The sequence below is a fragment of the Talpa europaea genome (assembly GCF_964194135.1).
Source record: "Talpa europaea genome assembly, chromosome: 6".
NCBI lineage: Eukaryota > Metazoa > Chordata > Mammalia > Eulipotyphla > Talpidae > Talpa > Talpa europaea.
The window spans coordinates 72,001,924-72,023,942 of record NC_140072.1 but is presented as its reverse complement, the minus strand read 5'-3'; the positions used below and the strand labels follow the sequence as shown (position 1 = coordinate 72,023,942).

Sequence of the window (22,019 nt, the reverse complement as noted above, 5' to 3'; positions counted from 1 at the left end):
AGTTCTCAGGGCCAGCATGTCTCCTATGAATGTGTGGTTTGTTGATCTGGTTAAGGGTACATTTTTTAAAAATATATAAGTACCATAATTTTACATCCTCCTCAAGTGGGTCCGATTTTCCTCACACCTCACATATGTTCCCTGGGTGCTCCCACTGCACCCATCATTCATCACTGCACCCTTCTCTGTGTTTATCCCTGTTATGTTTGCCTTTCTCGTGGGCTCACCAAACTGCAAGGCACCAATAGGTCAGGGATTGTGTTGATTTATTTGTTTTTCATCCTGGTCTGGGGTCAGTGTTCAATAAATATTGCTTGTGAGGATGGATTACTAGAAGGATGGACAATTGAATTAAAAGATGGATGGATAGACAACAGAGTGGGTGAGTGGGTGTGTGAGTGGGTGAATGGTTGGATGGATGGATGGATGGATGGATGCATGTATGTATGGATGGATGCATGGGAGGATGGATGGATGGGTAGATGATGCACAGATCTTTGCATAGATCAATGGCAGAACAGATAGACAAAGGGAAGGATAGATGGCATATATATTAAATTGCTGGAAAATGGCTATTACATCTCAACAAAATTTCATATTTACATTTATATGAATCCTAGAAACACTTGCATTTTGTAATTTAAAGCAATGTACTTTAGTGGGGCCTCCCTGGTGGCGCAGGGGATTGAGCACCGCACTATGAAACGGTCCGCAGCCTCTGCAGCACAAGTTCGATCCCCGGCCAACCAGGGAGCAACCCATATGGCGCAGCAGACCTCTGCTGCTCGCCCGCTACTCGCCCACTGTTCCCCTCAGCAATGTATTTCAGTCAGTCTGCCTGTTCTGTTCCCCCACTCTGTCTCTGGTGAATCCTCTCACCCCCCTCACCTCTGACCTGTACCCCAGTTCTTATATGCATAAATCTTAAAAAAAATAAATAAATAAAGCAATGTACTTTAGTGAATAAAATTCTGCATTTAACCTGAAAATGCTTTCTCTCGATTCAATAAGACAGTAAAATGGGGGCTTACTTTTTAAAAATTTTCACCAAGATCAGTACTTCTGTAAGATCAGTTTGGCTCTGAGGCATTAAGTGAAGTAGAAGTGGAACTGTGAACACAAATCTTTATAAGAGGAGATTGGGACAAGGCTAACCACTCTTACTCTCCTTTTCTGTGTGGAAAATTCCTGGCCATGCTATTTTCATGAGCAAGCCTTCAAGACTTCAGTGGCCTCTAAAAGTTACATTCAGTTCCAAAGGCTGGCGAGAGCCTCTTTCTCCTTTGGACTCCAGCTCCAGTTCTCTCTCCACACCAAAGCACAGTGCCTGCTTAGTTATGCCATTGATGTTCAGAGAAGCCCAAACTTTGTGTGACAAACAATGAAAATAATTTTGGTGTTTAGGGAATGTTCTAGGCAGTGGCTATCTGCAGCACTTCAGAAGCAATTACTATGATCACTGGCTTATATGCAGGGAAATAAAGACTGACAGAAAAAGTTGAGTCAAGGTGAAAGATGAGATGTGAAAAGCAATGTCCAAAATACTGCCTTTGCAATACATTCCTACATTCTGCTGCCTCACTGGACTGTTGCTGAAGAGCCCATGATCGTATAGAATGCAAATTAATTTAACATGCTTCTTTGTATAAGTAGTGATTGTTCAAAAGATAAGCTAGAAATAAATGCTTGAAATAAAAGCTAGAAATAAAAGCTCAAAAATAAATGCTTCATGCATTATATTTATTTTATGTGTGCTAGAATATGTGTTTTCTAGTGTTATTTCATTTAAAATTAACAAATGAACTTGGGTTCACTCATTTTAAACTTTCAACTCATATTGCCAGATTGTCAAAATCTCTCGGGAAGGGACCACCAAGGTCAGGGACCGAATGGGTCTGCCTGCACTGTGCGGGCCCTGTCTGTGCTTTGCCAGCATGGCAGGGGGTTTCCTCGCCCCCTTTTCAAGTGGTGACTCCAGAGCCAGCACTCAGTGCCTCTCCCTCTTCCTCTTGTTCTCCCTGCCTAGCTCCCCACTTGCCCCGAAGTGCCAGGAAAATAGAAGCAGCTACTCCAACTTTTATTTGAGAACCCATCACGCCTGCACTCTGTTGACCCTTTTAGAATTTAACAGGCATCAAGCATTTTATGATGCAAACCATCACTGCCTCTCAGCAGACTCTGGCACCACAGGTTGAGCAAAAACCAGAAGTCCTAGAACTGCTTGGGAGTAAACCGTCCCATGTCCTATGCGTCCAGGTGGCAGCAGAACAAACAGCTCCAACAGACAAGGAAATATGTTGGATCTTTAAAAAAATTATACACGTCATACCCACGTACTTATGCGCATGTTTATAGATAACATATTTTCACCCAAAAGCACATCCTTGAGAGACCATGTCCTTGAGAGTGTGGACCCTACCGGCCGCACACCAAGGCGCTGATGGAGGCCAGTTTCTCCCTCGTAGCCCTGAAATCTTCACCAGGAGATCTGAGTAGAGGTTTCTCGGCACAGTGATGAGAGTGGAGACTGGGCCTTTGGAACCCAGGTTGATATTGTTTAAAGTGCCCAGTGCCCCCTCTGTCTCTCAGCCCCATCTCTATTCCTCTGGCATCCCTCAGGAGAGGTACCTGCTGTCTTGACAAGATTTGAGAGTCTCTTCCCTGGTGCTCCCCCTGGGCCCAGACACACTGCCCTAGGAGGGCCCTCCGGAATACATCCCTAGGGTGCAGTCTTTTCAGTCTCCAGTGAAAAAAACAGATTGAACTAAAACATAAGAGAAAAGAGAATGAGCTAATCCCCTCACAACCTAGCATTAATTAGCCCTAGCCGACTGAGGATAAGGAAGCGTGGTGGAGCCATAAATCACATCAAATGGAAGTGTTTTCAGCTGCTCTGATAATGACCTCCCTGGGCTGCTGGAGGGTGAAAGAAGGTCTGCCTTTGTTGGTGGGATGTGGAGGCCTTCTGGGGAGTCTAGGAGCAAGGAATCCTGTTGCTGTGTGGGGAGGAGGCCACCAGCAGCCTCCCCCCAGGCGTCCCTCTGCAAGAGGGGGGTGCAAATGTGGGAGGCCAGGAAGAGGCGGGTGCTGGCTGGGCGGGGAGCAGGGAGCAGGCTCCAAGGCTGCTTCCCCAGAACACAAGCTGCCAGTGTCTTGCCTTTCCAAACAGCTTGTGCTGAGGACCACGGTGGACTGGCCACAGGCCTCTCCTGTCCCCTGTCCCCTGTCTTATGATAGAGGCCACCCAGAGGGCAGCACTGTGCTCCCCAGGTGGCCTATGGGGCCTCTGACCCCACTCACTGCAGCCCGACGAGGACCAAGGGACACAGTCAGACAACACCACCTCTGAGCCTCTGGCAGGTGAGCATCCAGGAGGACTAGAAGGGGTCAAAGACAAGGGAGCCCTCAACTGCACACTTAGAACATAACTGAAGCCTTTTCTACAAAGTCTCACACCCCCTGCTGCACCCCACTGCCTTGGCACCTTCCTACAGACTCAGAGTGGGCAGTACCTCAGACCGTCGAACCTTCTGGGGAGCCGCGATATCTTCCCAGTCAAGGGAAGTCAAATGGATCCAAAGAGGATCCCACCAAGGTGAAAGAAGGGAAAAATACCATGCTGGGCTATCTACTAACCCAAAGGAGATGATGATGTGAGCACACTTCTGCCCACTGTCATGTTAACTGCAGAGTTGGCAAGCATCCCCTGAGACTGAGTCACACCTTGGAAGGGAAAGGTCATCCAAGAGGCAGCTGCCCAGCGGGAAGCTGGGCATGCGGGAGAAAGCCATAGAGCTTCAGAAAGTGGCTTAAACTGTAGAGTTCTGTGTTCAGCATCAGCCCCCTGGGCAGATAAAGAGCAAACAAGGCAAAGGCCTTGCCTGTCTGCCCCCGGGTTCCACAGGACCAGGGTCTGTAGGGCTCCTCACAGTAGCGCTCCACCATCGCTCTTGAAGAAACGATGAATGAAAGGACTAGCAAAAGCACAGGAACCACAGAGCCTGATGCTCAGGGCTGGGTGGATTTGTTCCTGGGGAGAGCGTCAGAATGGAGGGAGAGGCCCAGGAAGAAACCCTTGCTTCTGTGTCCAAGAGGGAATGAAGCAAGCCTGTTAGTGAGACTAGTAAGGTCTTCTCAAACAATGTGTATTTACTGACCCCCTTGTCTACTGGAAATGCAGATTCTGGGGCAACAAGGCTTCAGGGGGCCTGGGGCTCTGCATGAGAACAAGCTCCAGGGGATGCTGCTGCTGCTGGCCCAGGGACCCCAACACTCGAGGAAAACTACTCTCAGCTACTACTCAAAACTACTCTCTCTACTGTCGTCCTCTGATTTTACCTTCATCTCAACCTGTCTGAATCCCCAAGCTAACTCCAGACTTAGGGAGGGTCAAGTCTGTGCTTGGCAGGGAAGGGGGCAGGCTGAGTCCTCTCTACTCCCATCTGCACTGGTGTCGCAGGCTGAGAGTCAGGGGCAAAGAGCTGAGCAAGTCACGACCTGGGAGCCCGGGCAGCCTGTCCTGCCACCTCTGAAGTCAGGCTTGTGGAAAACAGTGTTTCCTCATACTTCACAGATGTTACCATCATCTACTCCCCAAGGCAAAGCCAACACTCAGAGTTCTCAACACATAAGATCCTTCTACTGTTTGTATGATCTTATCGATGGGTTAAAAATAACCCAGACTGCTTCTGAGAGAACCTTCTGGAGGCAGGATGTTATCTAGGGAAATGGCTCTTGGCTGTGGCCAACAGGGAGCAGCAGCCTGGGGCTGAGAGCAGGGTCAAGGACCCATCCTGAACTGGGAGCTTGGGAGCCCTACTATCTAACCGATCCCCCTAGGAACCAGGGTCAGAGAGGGGTGCTGTCAAATGCTCTTAATGAAGAAGGCATGGTGGTTCTTTCCAAGCCAGTCCCAGAGATGGCAGTATTTTCTGCTGTTGTCACGGTAACTCTGAAAAGAGAAAATCAACCCTCCTCCCACAGTCTGAGTCACTGTCACCTTGTCCTCTGATTCCCAGGGTCTCTGTCACCACTCACCTTTGTAGTGTTCCCAGAAAGCTGTCACACAGTAAACACAAATGCCTCATGCAACTGTTATATTGGCTGTGTGAGTATGTATGTTTGTGGGTCACATTATGACATAGGTTTCCCCTACAGCTCTCCCCATTTTCACTGCCACAGGCAGCTGGTCTTGCTACCCCTTCTGCTGCACCACACAGACTTTGCCCAAGGCCATTGCATGTCCTGACTTCCTCTGACCTTACTCTCAGGCCTCCAGCTAGTTGTGACTTCACCTCAGGCTGGGGGGGGGCCCTGATGCCCCATCCTGTGAGAGCCTTCCCTAGCTCTTTCCTAGGTAACTCTTACCTGTACTGCAGGACACGGGTGAGAAACCACCTGCCCTGCCACAAGTGAGAGAACAAGTGAGGCCCTGCTGAGGTGGCACTGCCAGCAGCTCCAATAATCCCTCCCAGCTCTGCATTAAGTGATTTTTCAGGGTGACTTCAACCAGCAGCTGCAAAGGCCACAGACAGAGTATTTTCAGCACAGCAATAGCTAAATGTTACAAACCAGGCCTTGCCTGTCCCGCACACCCAGGGTGTTCATCCTGGGGGCACCACCTGGAGAGCCCCTGAAGATGGCCACGTGACCCCTTTCAGTCTCCAGTCACCCAGAAGGCAGAAACTGGATCTAATTCCACGAGCCCTCTCTCGAGCCCAGAATTGGGACAAACTGAAGATGTTTAAATTTGTTTGAGTGGATATAAAAGCACTGCAGAGTTGATAAAACTCAACTCCAAAGTCAGTGTTAACAAGCCACAAGTTTCTTGGGGGCTTCGTTTCCATGAGCTACCCACATCGTACATTGTGCCAAGCTCTTGCCTGTTGATCTGAGGCACCAAGGAGAGAAAGCTCCTGATGGAGGCCCAACTGCAAAGGTTGGGCCCAAGTATATTTCAAACTATTATCCTGATAGATTCTTAATTTCTGTAGCATGTGCGCAAAGCTTTATGTACTACAAAGTCATGCAGTTTCTAGGTTTTAGAAGATAGCTGTTTTCCTTTTCTGCCTCAGTTCTAGAGTTAGAGGGAACTGCGGGAGTAGAACTGTCAGGCCTAGGCAGATGTGCAAGATGCACACGGAATTTCCAGGCTATCCTCCCCAGTACATGTCTCCAGAGTTTCAAAGACTTGCCATGAAGGGAAGGTATAACAAGGAACCCTCATGCTGGGAATGACCAGGACTTCTCAGGCCTCCCTCCCTATGGGAGCTAAGCATTCTCCAGATGCCCATTTTGTGCATAAGAAAATAGAGGCACTGAAGCTTAGCTATTGTAAATTGTGCTGCTATAAACATAGGGGTGCAGATGCCCTTTTGAATTCATGTTTCTGTGTCCTTTGGGTAAATACCTAGGAGTGGAATTGCTGGATCATATGGAAGCTCTATCTTTACTAGGTTGAGGAATCTCCACACAGCTCTCCATAGTGGTTGGACCAGTCTGTACTCCCACCAGAAGTGCAGGAGAGTTCCTTTTTCTGCACATCCTCGCCAACATTTGTTGTTGCTGGTTTTTTAAATATGTGCCATTCTCACTGGTGTAAGATGGTATCTCATGGTAGTTTTGATTTGCATTTCCCTGATTACAAGTGATGTTGAACATTTTTTCATATGCCTGTCGGCCACTTGTATTTCCTCTTTGGAGAAGTTTCTTTTTAGCTCTTCTGCCCATTTTTTGACTGGATTATTTTCTTTGTTTTCATTGAGTCTCATCAGCAATTTGTAGATTTTTGTGATCAGTCCTTTATCATTAGTGTTGCCCTAAAATCATTGACTGGATCAAGAAGATGTGGTACATATACACAATGGAATATTACTCAGCAATCAAAAAAGATAAACACATGCAATTTGCAGCAACATGGATGGAGCTGGAAGGGATCATGCTCAGCGAAATAAGCCAGAAAGAAAAAGAAAAATACCGGATGGTCTCACTCATAACAGGAATCTAGAAAACCTAAATAAGGGACCAGGAAAAAGAATAACTATAAGAAAGAAAAAAATCAAAATCAACAAACAACTATGAACCAGAGACACACTATGGGGAGGGGCGGGGAAAGGTGGGATTGAGGTCTAAATAAGGGGGGTGCAATTGTATGAGGAATAAAAAATAAAAAAAAAAACCTTTAAATAATAAAATAAAATATTTCCTATACTTTAAAAAAAAAATAGAGGCACTGAGAGGGTACATAACTTGCCCAAGATGTGATTTGGCCCTCGCTTTCAGACACTACACTTTTCCCCGTTGTGTGGTTAACACTGGGTGCAGGCCTACTAGCTGAGATCCTAAGATGGCACAAAACCAAAATACACAGTAGTTCCTGCAGCTTCTGTCCTTCCTACTGGATCTGTAGCTCCAGCTTGCACACCCGGGACTTTTGACTTAAGGCTTCATGAAGAGCAGTGAGGATGGAACCCAGGCAGTGCTGAGGCACAGGGCAGAGTTCCGTGTTCAAAGCTGTTATTTTCATTGTTGTGTTGTTTATTCTTGTTGGAAAGTGTTGAGGCAGGAATGATGGCAGATCAGTCTAGTTAGTGGGTGGAAAAGTGCTGAACTAGGGATGACTAGCAGTGAACAGAGAAGCAGAGCTTTTCTGGAAAGCGCCATGTGGCCTGTGTCCCAGGATGCTCTGGTTACAAGGTCTCCGTGGGATCATGAAAGCCATTATGGGCATCAGGGAACAAGGGTGAAACTATGCTCCCTGGAAAATGCATCTGCAGAGCCAGTGTGGCTGGACCCACCTGAGGACTGCAACCCCCGAAACCTGCACTGGACCACTCACTAGCTGGCCAATGCCACAAGTAAAGTGGCCTGTGCATTGGCTGATGGAAAGAGGCATGTCAGTGCTGCCTGGCCCATTTCTACATCACTGTCTTAGGGAGGACTCAGCTCCTTCTGTTGGTACCTCGGCAGGGGTGCTGCCTTGCACCGGAACCCCCAAGTAAAAACAACCAGGAGGTCATAGGTGGGGATGTCTCACCCAGGCATCAGGGTCAGTCCCTGTGTGCAGAACAGTGCCCTCTGAGGCAAGTCAGCCCTCAGAAGTGAATTCTCACCCCAGAAATGCCTTTGACTTTCCAGGCCCCACTTTCCTTCCTGGAGAATTGTAGGCATGACAGAAATGCGTCTAAAGCCGCAGACTTTCTGTTTTGCTTTGTGTATTTGTTTGTTTTTTCTTTTCTGTCTCCCTGGATTTGCCTGGGAACATTTTAAATGAACCTTTCAATAAGAGCTCCTGGTTGACACAAAGGTGCGGCGGCCCAAACTTTGTCAGTGTTTACAGGGAAGCCCTCCCAGGCTCACCTATAATTAGAAGTCAATTAAATTAGAAACCCTTAGTGTTGTTCTTGGAAGACCTCCAGCCCCACAACTCTCCTTGGGGGAGCCTCTGACCCAGTCTGACAGTTCAGTGGATATCCATCCTCTGCACCCCAGCTTCCTGCAGCCAAGGTCTGCCTGGTCTCACGGGAGCTGGTTCCTAAGCTCCCTTTCTGGTCCTGTTTGCACCTTGCCCTTCCCATCTGGCAGGCAGCAGAATGCCGCCCCCACCTCCCCACCCTGCTTGCCCCAGCTTGCTCCATTGCTAGAAGGAAAACACCCAGGAGTTCACCGCTGGGGTGGCTGGCTGCTTTCATCTTGCCTTAGTCCATTTAGTGTTGTTTAAACATAAATGTGGTCCTGAATTGCAAGCAGTGTTAGAAAGAGGAAAAGGCAGCTCTCTTCAAGAGATTCTGGAAACCTGACCATCCCCCAAGGCCACCTGATGTGACTCACTGGGTAAGAGCCCCTCCAGGGTAACGGCACCAACAGGGGAAAGACCTGGAAGGATCCAGGCCCTGGAGCCCTCTCTCTTCCCCCAGTGTCTCCAATATGTGCTTTTCCCATAAGAGCACCCCCAGACATCCCTCCCCCAGCTGCAAGCAATCACATATAAGCTTCTTCTCAAAGCCAAATGTCTTTATTACCTTTTCCTGATCACGAAATTCATGTGTAATATTCTAAAACATTCAGATGACTTGCTCCCCATAATCCTCCCTCACTGCCTCGTCACCCCTACCCTCTTTCACTTCCTGACAAAAGAATCTTTATTGAAATTTTAGTAGCTATCACTTGAGATCTGTTTCTCTGCATATAGCAGTTCCCCTGACATATTATTGGGGAATACGTCAGGACCCCCAGTGGATCCCTGTGGATAGTACCACACCCTTTATATGCTATGATTTTTTCCAATATGCACAAACCTATGTTAAATTTTAATCTATAATAATAAAATAGAACAATGATAACAATATATTATAATAAAAGGTATGTGGATGTGGTCTCTCTATTAAAATATCTTATTGCATCTAGTATCTCCAGGCCACGGTTGGCCATGCATAGGAAACAAAACCACAGGAACAGAAACTGCAGATGAGGGCTAGAGGGGGCTTCTGGACAGAAACCTTTACCAACACAAACCCGAGCCCTCTTTTGCAGAGCCCCTGCACGGTGTTCCACAGGACTGATGTTCCATTGGATTATTTTGTTCCTTGTAACCATAAACAGGCACATAGCTTAAGGCTTTGCCTAGACTGTCCCCAGCCTGTCCTTGTGGGACACGTGGGTGCGGCCACTCCCTGGCAGGCAAGCAGAAGAGGAAAGGCAGTGTACTTGAAGCTCTGTTGTCACTCGGTGGCCTCTTACTGTACATTTATGTTTGGGGGGGCTTCTCCTAAAAAAGCTTCTCCCCAGAAATCTCCCTGAGCTACATCCTGGAGGCGTTAGGAAACACTCATATGGATACTCAAGGATTTTCCTTCTCTGCACCCCCCAGGTCCACTCCCCTCCCTGGCTCTGATTTTCCCACTCTTAGCCCTTTCCAACTCTTAATTTACATGGTATCCTTCCTTCTGACATTTATCTTATTTATTTTCAGTAAATAATCTTTTTCTCGCTAATGCTTTCAGGATATTATGTGGTAATGATAAAGCTCAGGACTTTTCTCCCCAAAAAAGCCCCAGATTCCCCATCCATTGGTCTCCCCCTTTGGGCCCTCCACAGCTTGCATTCATGGTGTCAGGAATTATTGGTTTTCATGCCCTACAATTCTCACCCAGAACAAGAGGACTCAGAAAGTGCAAGGTCTCAGGGGGCTTTCTGAGACACTCTTGACTTCGAGACTGAGTCTGTAGCTGAGTCTGGAAATTTCCTCACATAACCCAGTCATTCAAAGAAAATGGGCTGTTTTGTCACAAATTCATCCCCAGCATCAAAGCAAGAAAACTGGCCAAGAAGGTGGTGATTAGCGAATTTAGATGATCACACGAGTGCACCATTTGTATAACCAGTGTCCCCGGCAAGATTGCTTTGAGCTGCAAACACAGCTCTCCCCATTCCGAAAATGGAAAAGCAGAAAATCACACTTCTTTCTTGAGAGTAGTGTGCTAACTTAGTAATTGGTGAAAAGCAGCTGGGCTGTAGCCATCTTCTGTCGTTAAGTAGCTGTGTGACCTTTGGGCAAGTCACTGAACTCTCAGGGCTGCGGTTGTCTCAGCCATAAAATTAAGTAGCTGGACTCATGCATTCTCTAATCACTTTGATGCAGAATGACCCTCCTTAACAGAGAGGGAATGCCCACACAGCAGGCTGGGGGGCTAGATATATGGTGGGAGGGGGGCGGGCAAGATTCTGGTTGCTGGCACTGTCTCCGGGAATCCCCTTGATTCAGAGGAGCAGGATTATCTGGAGCCCCAGGTTCTCCAAGCTGTCTGGCCATCATCCCTGACTCTAACAGTAGGCCCTCCATGGGCTTCAGCCCCTCCTCTGAGCCCCTGCCCAGGGACAGGTGGGGAAGTCAGTGCAAGTAGCCCATGGTTCAACTTACAACCTGCCCTATCTTTTCAGGTGCACTGACCCCTGCTTTGATTTCTTGGGGTAAGAAGGAGGGGGATTTTGGGGAGAGGGGCATCATCACACCAGGACAGAATGCAGACCACCAACCTGAGGGAACTGGGCTGTGCTCAGTCAGACCTGGTGGCCTCAAGCCCCTGGCATCACTGGTGTTGACGAAGCGTGTCTTTCAGGAACACCGGAGTGAGAGGATGGCTTACGTGGGAGATTGCAAGCAGACGCCCTGGCTCCCCATGCTTGTGGTAAGTGGGGTAGAACCTGAGCCCATGCTGCTCTAGCCCCAAAAGCTTGGCCCAGACTGTGTTCGGCAGTTACACGGCTTTGGGCAGCTCCCTTGGCTTCGTAAACCTCAGTTTCCACAGCTGTGAGGTGGGAATAGTGGTCCTAGCACCTCCCATACCAGTTCATCTGAGGGTGCAATAATGGCGACAAAGCACTGAACAGCACCCCAGCTTCACGCTAGACTTCTCTGGGTTGTGGTTCCCTTGGCCAGGTCTCGTGGATAGAAATGTCCTCACATGCTTATTTGAGTGCGAAATCCACAACCCAACACCTGCATGACAAGTATAGTGGGTCTGTCAGCTGAGAAAGACCCAGGATTCCCTCCCTAGGACCCCCAAGGTGAAGAGCACCTGGTGTTACTAAGAGACTAAGGGAGACCTCCTGTGCCGGGGTCTCAGGGAGGGGCCATGTCATGGTGAAAAGCAGAGTTTTCATGAGTGAAGAGCAGGATCAGGCCTCAAAGAAGGGATAGAAGGAGCAGGGCGAGGCCAGCTTCTGGGAAGCGGGGTGCCCACCCAGCATATTAACTGACATTCGGCATTGAGCAGGACCCCCATCACCAAGCTCCCCCAGTAGCCTTAGGGCACTGATCCCAAGGCAGAGTGTGTGCCTGCGAGGAGGCATGGAGGCGGAAGCCAAAGCGACTCCTCTCTGCGGCAGGTGTCCCTGATGTGCTCAGCCAGAGCGGAATACTCCAGCTGCGGCGAGAATGAGTACTACAACCAGACCACCGGGCTGTGCCACGAGTGTCCCCCGTGCGGGCCGGGCGAGGAGCCCTACCTGGTAAGGCCCTACCTGGTAAGGCCCTGTGGCCCTTCCAGCCACAGCACCAACCTGGTGACGGCCCCTGCTCCGTGGGGACCCTCACCCAGGGAGCTGCTCTCCTGTGGCAGGGCTAGGTCAGCAGGCTGTGTGTACACATCAGGATTGGGTAGCTGGAACAGATATTAGCACAGGAACTGTGCTTACCTTGTGAGAGAGATGGCAGCATTTCTCAGGAATTGTTTTGCATCGATTGAAATGACAATTATAGGCACACCTCAGAGGTGTTGTAGGTTTGGTTCCAGACTAGCACAATAAAGTGAGTATCACCATAGGGAATTGTGTTAAGTTTTGGTTTCCCAGGACATATGAAAGTTACATTGTAATCTATTAAGTGTGCAATAGCATTATATTATCTTAAAAAAAAAAAAAGCAATGTTAAGTGTGACACAGAGATGCAAATTGAGGAAAATGGCACCAATGTACTTGCTGTGCACAGGATCACCACAAACCTTGCAATAAAGCAAGGGGTGCCTATACTTTCCTATTCTACTTTAATTAAGTTTCAGGCTGTCTGAATTGAAAATGAGTCAGCAGCACAGTTATTCCTGAGTGTTGAATCTCCCTTCTCCTTTGGGAAAAGCTAAGCAAATACTTGTGTTAAGTGCTAAGGAAAATGTGCATGGTTTCTGTGCCTGGGACGCATATAGAGAGCAAAGAAAAGTCAGATACCATGGGCTGCATCACAACAGACATCCCTGTAGCTGATTGAGTTTGTTCAGGGGCTCTCAGGAGAAGAGCAGCATCTGAACCCCAGAGCACTGGGAAAGGGTGTCACTCAGAGCTGGAGATGGGGGGAGAGTTTGTTGGGCTAGGTCAGGAAGCAAATGTCCAGCAAGGGAATCTTCTAGGAATAGCTGTGTGCCTGGAGTTCCAGTACATTCAGCACAACCACTGTGCCCAGTGCACCTGGTGTGCCTGTGTGACCATTATACCCAATACAAGGTACACCCAAGGTATACCCAAGGGCCCCGGGTCTGACCATGGCGGGATGCACCGAACTTACCCATGTCCTCTGTCCTCTTCCTCTGCCAGTCCTGTGGCTATGGCACAAAAGATGAGGACTACGGCTGCGTGCCCTGCCCAGCAGAGAAGTTCTCCAAAGGAGGCTACCAGATATGCAGGCGCCACAAAGACTGTGAAGGCTTCTTCCGGGCCACGGTGCTGACGCCGGGAGACATGGAGAATGACGCTGAGTGTGGACCTTGTCTCCCTGGGTAAGCAAGAGGCACGGGGCCAGGCCTGGTTTCTGCAGGAAGCTCTGGTGCACACTAGGGAAGACCCTGCCAGCGTGAACCTGAAGTTTTGTCACTCAGTCCTGCCAACCGTCCTGTTTTACTAGGGGCAGCTCAACCAGGAGGGCATATGTCTGGAATCAGGAAGCCTGGTTTCTAGAATGGCAAACCCCACTGTCTTACACAGGACTTGAAGTCCACCCGGCTCTACTTCGCAGTCCCTAGAGAGATAATGTCTGTACTATACAAATCAAACAGATTTGTCAAGTATTTACAACGAGATGGAATATGCTTTGGGGAAAAAACCCTAAAATCCCATAGTAAAGTGTTTTTGGTGTTCTAGAAAAAAACTGGGAATAACAGCTAATAATAGGAATATTTGAGTCACATTGGTGGCATTGATGCCGACAATTACACCACAATTCTGTTATGTATCAAAGCCTTTCCCAAAAAAGCAAAGTGAAAATGTAATTAGCCTAAAATACAGAAAGATAAAATCTTCCTTCCAGGCAAGACGTCAGCAGTTCTGCCTGGAACAAGCATAACTTTGACACCTAGTAAACAGCAAGCCGCAGCTGTTGCTGCTGCCTCCCTCTAGTGGCCACAAGCCATGGTGCTCGCAAGGGTTATGGATAAAAACCCAAAGCAGTGGTGAGGACTGGAGAAACAGAGGCAGTGGCGGGGAGGTAGTGATGGTGGAGGTGGTCCTGGTGAACAACAGTCTTTTGAATAGTGTACTGCACTTTACAGTCTGCTTGTATACATATTATTTCCCTGGGTCGCTGTATCAAATTAGGCAGAGGAAAATAAGGATATATCCTGATGAGAACATTAGGCTTTAGTCTATAAGAAGAAGGAAGTACAAAAAGTAATGAACACACACCAATTTAGGAATAGATTAAAAACTCATAACTCTTTAACACCAGGAGATATTTCAAACATGCAGGAAAACTTCCGTTAAGATTTATTACTGAATAGCATCCATTTCCGTTGCTTCCACCACCTTGAGTTCTAGTCTGCTGTTTTCTGTCTTCAGTTCAGACCTAACACCTAAGCTATAGACCTGCACATCCAAGTATGTGCTGGATGACACAGGCCAATAGCCCTGGTGTGCTGCGTGACTCAAACAGTTTTCAAGTGAAAAAAAAAAAAAAAAAGGCAGGGAAGCTTATCATAGAACCTTATTTTTCAATATGTAAAAAAGTAGGTAGCTCTGCAGAAGAGATTAGACTCTTCTAGAAAATGTGACACAACATAGTTCTGTCAGTGAGCACTTTTTAATGTTGTTGTTGCGGTTATGTTATGGCAGCTCCATCAAAAGAAACATGCTGCAAGCAGCAGAATTGATGTTTTCCAACCTAATGACACAACGTCCATTGAGGGCCTGCTCTGACATGGAGCTTGGTTCTGGGTTAGAGGGTTTCAATAGGATCCTGGCTTTCTAGAGGGTTAGCATCAGCCTACTAATGTACTTGCTTCCTAGAACTTCTTCTTGATTGGTTTTTATTGGTACTGATACATGATTCATAAGGAAATGTAGTGTCATGGATTACCTCTACATAAACCAAGGAAGAGCCTACACACCTTGCCATACCCACTTTGGGGGGAAAAATAACCCCCTGTAAAACCTTATTTTGAGAGGCTTTCAATGTAAGAATCTCTCCTGACATCCACACCTAGCATAAGAATTCCCACACTTTAATAAACCTTTGAATTAAGATCCTTTCAAGTAAGTGCCAGTAAGACAAAGAAGAAAGTCTCTGCTTTCAGTGGAACCATGAGACGAGGAAACCAGAGAGCAGAGAGTGAGGTGGCACACATGGAGTCCTAGAAGTTGAGGAAGGACCCCTCACTCCGTGGTGAGGGAAATGGATTGGGATGTCTTAGGAGACTGAGATGGAGAGGAATTGGTCAGATCAAGAAGTAAGCCAGTTCTCCAAGGGGAGGTGCTCAAGCCAGAGCACCAATTGTGAGCCACCCAGCAGAAACTGGGGCCGGGGTCCCTGTGGCTAAGCAGAAGGTACATCAGAGATACAACAGAGCTAGCAAAGGCACCAAAGTGAGAAGGAAAAGAGCTCTGGAAAATAGCACTGAAGACTCGAGTCTTTAGCTTGCACTGCTCTAGGTCACTATTCAGACTTCTAAGCAGGTGTCAGACTGAGCAGGGCTGTACCCTAGAACCATCCTCCCGACAGAAAAGAAGGAAACAGGAACCCAGGACCAAAGATGAGGACTATGAGGACTAGGGCAAGGTGGAAGTTTAGACAGTTGGAGAGAAAGGATATGTCTGAGAACCTGTTGGAAGCTAGCAGCAGGGGCAGACTGAGTGCATGTCAGGTATGGCAAAGGGAATTTCGAAGAGGACTCTCGGATGTCTGCCTTGGCCATCTGTGTGCACGATGGTGCCATTTGCTAAGACATGGAATACAGGAGGAAAAGGAATTTCTGAGGAGGAGGTGGAGGGAGAAGATGTGTGTGGAATTTCAGGTGTGGTGACATCCAGAAGGAGATATCTAGCACACAAATAAATAAACAGGCATGAAGCTCAGGGTCAAGATACAGGCTAAAGAGCAGGATCCAAAAGTCATCTCCGGGAGCCACTGCCAGATGGACTCCTGCACCAAGGCATCTCACTAGGGAAGAGAGGCGGGTGCAAAGGGAGCCTTAGCGGTTATTGCTAGTCTTCCCCCAGGGACTCACAGTGTCTATGAGACTCAGCAGCAATTTTGTTGTGATGCTATCAAGAGGCAGTGAGCGCTGTTTCTATCATTCTTAGACACACAAAGGTTTCTTAACCAGAATGGACAAGCCCTGGGACCAGAGCAATAAACAGCCCTGTTGCAGGTGCCGGCCTGCTCGCCAGAAACACTGATTCTGTGGCAATGCAGACTATTTGCTTGGTCCCAATCTGTTACCAGAAGGAAGTGTGACAATGAAACATTAGTGATCCTCCTGCCTCCAAAAGGCTTCAAAAAACAAGGGGCTTCTGTGGACATGGTGGGGCCAGCCTGTGTCTCTGGCGGGGAGGAGTCCTTCCAGCTCTGAAATCTTGATTGGCTTCCTCCCAGCTCCATGACAGCAGCGAGCTGCTTCTCCGGCACCGTATCTTACACACCAGATCGAGGCCAGGTTGGAGCCCTGAGGGAGTAAAGAATGTTGTGCTGGAGACACAGCTCACTCACATCCCTACGTCCTGACATTCCTCTGTGGATGTGAAAAAGTATAGTTTGGCTCTGCAATGTGGTATAACTGTTCAGATAAATCACTCCCAACCTCAAAGAACATCAAAATAGAACCCCCGCCCCCACCCCCACATCTCCAGCCCCCACCCTCCTGGTGCTGACTCGGATGAACTCAGACTTCATGGGGTGGCCCCCAGCCCTCAGCTTCCTGTTACATACCCTGGGCTTAAAGGACAAAATGAAGCACTTATGCCCTGTTACAGAGGAGGATTACAAGGAGTTCTGGCAGGCTGGCGCTGTTCGCGCAATGAAAGACTGTTTTCATTCCCGAGTACATGTGGCTCCCAGGCTGCGGATGCAGACCGCCTCAGATTTGTCTTCCTAATGCCACAGTCCCCTCTGTGGTTTGGCAGCAAACTTCTCATTCTTCACAGCCTCTACTGCGTATCAGAACGTGGCCGGGACACTGAACAATGAATGAGTGGCACGGGGGCTTTCCTGTTGAGCAAGGGCTGTGTGGGAGGACAGGGACAAAGGCACAAGGAGAGGAGGAAAGAGGAAGCACGATTTTATAACCCCCCCCCCCCTAGCATCATCTTACCCATGGAGAGGCGCCCGCTGGCTAGAGTCCACACCACATCCATCTCTTTCAAATGCCGGAATGAGAGCCACTGGGGGCAGGGTGGAGGGCATAGTGGCTGGGCCTCCGCACCCGCTTTGGAACGGGGGAGAGAGCCGTCCAATGGCTCAGATCATCTACCACACGCTCAGGAGATCTTCCGGGGGAAAAAAAATCTATATTCCTATTGACTTGAAAGAATCCAATCTCGATATAGAAGATTCTGGAGGTCCATTTAAACCGAATCTTATCAGTTTACTGGGCTAGTCACTTTAACCAATCTTGAAAAATGGCAAGGGTAAAGGGAAGAGGTGAAGTGAGAAGTATCAGGCAAAAATCGAAATACAGATCAAAGAGTAGGAAATGAGACCCTTACGGAAAGACAAGGGGCCCAGCAGCCTTTAGCAGCCACAAATCCCTAAACAAACACTTAGCTTCCCACTGCGAAATCCGTCCAGTGGGAGCAGCTAAAGGATTGTTCTCCACTGCTCTGTGCTGGGAGGACAGAGGGGGCTTTGAGGTACTAAGGTACACCACGCAGAGTTGAAGCTAGTCCTAAAGAGGAAGAGGGTCTGTGAAATGCTGTGCCAGGGACCCCAGAGGTGTTTAGCACTCATCCAAGTTAGGGGGTCCCGAAACAGCCTCACGGAGATTTTAACCTTGTCTCTTCACTAAGTTTTTAAGTTACTGAGTTCACTACGTATGTCATACATCTTGGTTCGGGCGCATCCTTGGGCAGGAGGCTCAGTGGCAGTTGCTGGGGCCCCCTATGGGGATAAGAGACACCCTCAGAGTAAGGACAGTCAGTGTGACTGTTGCAGTGCCTGGAAAAGGCAGCAGACAAGCCCCAGATGGAGTGGGTTCCCCAGGTGTGTGCCCCCAGAAATGCCAGGGACACCTCCTAAGCCAAAGCGCTTTCTGCCCGCCACCCCGGGTGGCCACTGATCATCAAATACAGAGGTCAGCACCCAGGAATTAAACAGGGTAGGCTAAACTGTGGTTGTAGTTTTAGAAAAGGAAGAAAAGATGCACAAAATGCCCTCGGGACTTCTCTTCATTCTCAGCACTTTAAATCTCTGGGAAGAAGAACTTGGTGTCATTCATTCATTTTTCCATCCAGCATTTACCGAGTGCCTTCCCCCTCAGCACCCAGCACATGCACTGGGAATACAGGCCTGCTGGTAGACTCCCTGTCTGGAGAGAAGGACAGGAATGTGCTGGCTATGGAGGGGAATAAAAGGGTGAAGCATCTGGGTGTTAGGAAGTTGCAGGCCTGACCTGGGTGACCTGGAGTCTGTCACCCTTAGGAGGCCTCCTCATGCTCCTCCTGAGGACAGGCCCACCCTAGACCCTGGGGTCACTTCCTGCTGTGGGCATAGATGGCCTCTGTAGGGGGCAGAGGTGTGTTTGAATGAGGCTTTTTCCAGAAGGCTATAGAACTGGCTATTATGCCTTCTCAGTGGGGTGTTTTTCATTTGGTTAATTAGTGTTTATCAGATGCACAGAGATTTGAGGATAAAAGACATCAAGGAAGGGCAAGCAGTTACAATCATAACATCACAGGGATGGTCCTGCTTGGGGAGAGTGGAATCCAGGGACAACTCCCACCCCCCACCTCAGCCAGAGCTGCCCCCCAGCACTGCTGTCTGGGGAGACTGGGGATGCATGGCTGGGAAAAGAGATTAACAGCAACCAGAGAAAAACCCAGTAGTGCAGAGGGGTCTTTCAAGTCTTGAATTGTAATAAGAGAAACAGTACTAGCTCACTTTATTGAATCACTTCTCACATGGGCTAAATGGCTCCGTGATCACCCCGGAATGCTCCTGGAAAATGGCCCAGCGCCTGGACCCTCAGCCTGCAGGAGGGAGGGAGCTGAGCTAGGAGCCCCTGGGAGGCCCCCTCCCTTGTAGTGGCCTGCGGAGACCTCTGACCCAAGGGTAGAGGGTGGCCTGGGAGCTGACACACTGACCTCTGGCAGCTCAAAGGACACCATAGAACATTGCTTGGGCAAAGAGTTTGTCTTTCTTGAATGGTTAGTCCTTTTCAGTGCAGCTCCAGTGCTCATATAGGTAGGTGTCTTCAGGCAGCTCTTCTTGAGGAGGAAACAACAGTTCTGACCACACTGTGTCTCAGGCTGTCACTAGTGTCCTCAGAAATGACTCTGTGAACACTGACTTGGTCCACAGCAGCTACGTGCTGCCCGCCACCTCCGTTCAGTCTCATCCATCAGGACTCCGGGGGCTCAGAGGTGCCAGTGTGAGGTGCTCAGGGTCACCAGTTAATAATGCCACTTGGCTGCAGGCTGAGGCAGGCACCACTGAGGAGACGCCCCTTCCACAGGGTCTTCTCCCTGGTTAGTGAGGTTTGTGAGGTTCCCAGAGAGCCATGCCGGTGCACAGGTGGTGGGTGTGCAGGTGTTTCTGGTGGCAGATGCTGATGAAGGCTGATGACGCGCACACAACACATCCATCAGTGAAAGGAACCAAAAGGGGAAGGAGGTGGAAAGAAAGCCCAAACTGGCGCAGTGTTGGGAACTAGAATGTGTCAATCTAAGGCATGTTGGGAACACCCAGGGAAACAAACACATGGGCTAAGAAGGGCTGCCTGCTCCGGGAGGTTCCCGATTTTCATTGTGCATGTCTCATGCGCCTGCTCGGATCATTGTGCCCATGCCCAGTAATGTTGCTTCTATTATGTCCGGCTCACCTGTCTGCTTCGTTTGTCTCTCCCTCTCTGTAGCTACTATATGCTGGAGAACAGACCCAGAAACATCTATGGCATGGTCTGCTATTCCTGCCTGCTGGCGCCTCCTAACACCAAGGAATGTAAGTGCCCCTCAGCCTTCCGTCAGAACAGACTGGGTCACCACTGACAGCTCTTGTTACATGGTGCTGTGCACAGAGGTCAAGCCTGGCACCCAGACACATGAGCCACAGTGAGACCAAATAGAAATGCTCCTGTGGCCAGGCCCATGAGGAGGCAGGCCTGTAAGGGAAGGTTTGCTAGTCAGTCAGGCCGACAGCCCCCTTGAACAGGTCACACGACCTCTCTGGGCCTCAGTTTCCCTATCTGTAATGTGGTGGACCTGTGCATCTGAGGCCACTCATTGGAAAGACCAAAGAGTTCACAGAGGCGAAGGTAGAACAAATGCAAAGTACTGCAAGGCACTAGGCAGTTGTAAGTTCTCATACATCTTTTCTATAGCCAGATGAGGCCCAAGGAAATATGATGGTCAAGTTCAGAATCCTACTTGGGGCACTTCCACTCCTACTCTCATTTTGGTTTGATTCTCATGGGCATCTCTCTGTTGGGAAGGGCCAGAAACCTTCACTTCATAGAATGTATGTGTGGTCTCTTGCCTTGTCTTAGATACCATGGAAGGGAGCAGGGGTGCAGATGGGCAGCTGGAGGAGGCTGGGGTCTGGCTTGCATGCAGGGTACTTGCCTCACTCACTCTCCCTCCAGTGCCACTTCCATTCCAGCCGTCCACAGTTCAGGACCCCACACTAGGACCCTGCCCTCCTGACTCCGCCCACCCCATTTTCCCTCGGTCTTTCAAGGAGAATAGAATAAGGACCTATGCCATAGAGCAAAAGGGAGAAGGGAAAGAGAGCAAGAAGAGGGAGTCCCCCGTCCTTGGGGTCAGCTGGAGTTGGTGCTGGAAGGTGGGCAGGGCTGCCAGGAAGGGCCACACCTTCCTTTTTAAATTGCTTAAGTCAAGGAGCCAGGCAAAAATAGATTAGCATGACTTTAAAGCTGAGCTTTCTGCCTAATTAATTAACTTCTTATTCTAATTGATTCACTAATTAGAGGCACCCCAATGCTGGGGCTGCCAGCAGGTCCTGGTGAAGTCACAGCCATTACCAGGGAATCTAAACCTACTTAATGCCTGGTAGTTCTGGGTTGGAGTCCTCATACAGGAAGAGGTCACTTACTTCCTTTAGAAAAGGAATCTGAAATCTGAAAAACAAGCAGCTCTTTTCTGTGGACACCTTTTGTTTGAAATCTCAGACATTCAGGGTCCTTCTAGATGTGGGGGCTTCACTTACTCCTAGCAGTCAGAAGAGCTGGCGTCGGGGATGAGAGCCTCTCTCCTTTCTCTTCTGACAATGAGAAAGGGAGGAAATAACTGGGAGAGAAACGAAGTCCCTGAGTCCTGGAGATTTTGAAAATGAGTAAATCTGAGGCCTCTGTGGTGGTGCAAGGGGTTGAGCACAGCTCTATGAAGCTATCCGCAGCCTCTGCAGCATAAATTTGATTCCCGGCCAGCCAGGGAGCAACCCACATGGCACAGCAGACCTTTCCTGCCTCGCCCACTGCTCCCCTCAGCAGTGTATTTCAGTCAGTCTGCCTGTTCTGCTCCCTACTGTCTCTGGTGAATCTTCTCAGCCCCCCACACCTCTGGCCTATACCCCAGTTCTTGTATGCATAAATAAATAAATCTTTTTTAAAAAAGAAAAAAGAGAGAAAATTAGTAAATCTCTCTCTCTCTCTAATCCCCAGATCTTAATTGCTAAATTGAAAATGAGCACCCAGGGAAGCCTCATAGTGAGTTTGTAGAATCTAGTCCTGAAGGAGGTGATAAAAGAAACAGAAGCCAAGTCAGGGAGCCTCCAGTCCTGGCTGTGTCCCAATGAGCTGTGTGTCTTGGGCTAGTCATCAGACCACTGTTTGCCCATTTGGAAAATGGGGACACAACGAATGAGGTCCGTGGGGTGCTGTGGTGAGTGGAATCCTGACTAGATCAGGATCTCAAGCATGGAGAGGAATTTTATCCTCTCCACCTATGGGTTCGACCTCCCTCTGAACCGATTCTCAGTCCACAAATCTGGAGTCAGCAGATAGAGCTAGAAAGCTTGGCTATGACTACAGCTTCCATGAAGATGCCAAGACTGAAATCCACAGGGCTATCATCAGTAGCTGCACCCCAGGACA

General features: G+C 48.8%; 1 protein-coding gene across 1 annotated transcript in view; it reads left to right on the top strand.

Moving 5' to 3' along the window:
* Nucleotides 1-11,135: 11,135 nt before the first annotated feature.
* EDAR (ectodysplasin A receptor) overlaps nucleotides 11,136-22,019 on the top strand; it is a gene marked incomplete at both ends in the record, with an annotated part of 32,986 nt that continues 22,102 nt past the window's right edge. The window contains 4 exons of the mRNA XM_084235208.1: nucleotides 11,136-11,186; nucleotides 11,887-12,009; nucleotides 13,084-13,265; nucleotides 19,824-19,909. Of these exons, the coding sequence (XP_084091334.1) occupies nucleotides 11,136-11,186; nucleotides 11,887-12,009; nucleotides 13,084-13,265; nucleotides 19,824-19,909 (442 nt within the window). The remainder of the gene's footprint in view (nucleotides 11,187-11,886; nucleotides 12,010-13,083; nucleotides 13,266-19,823; nucleotides 19,910-22,019) is intronic.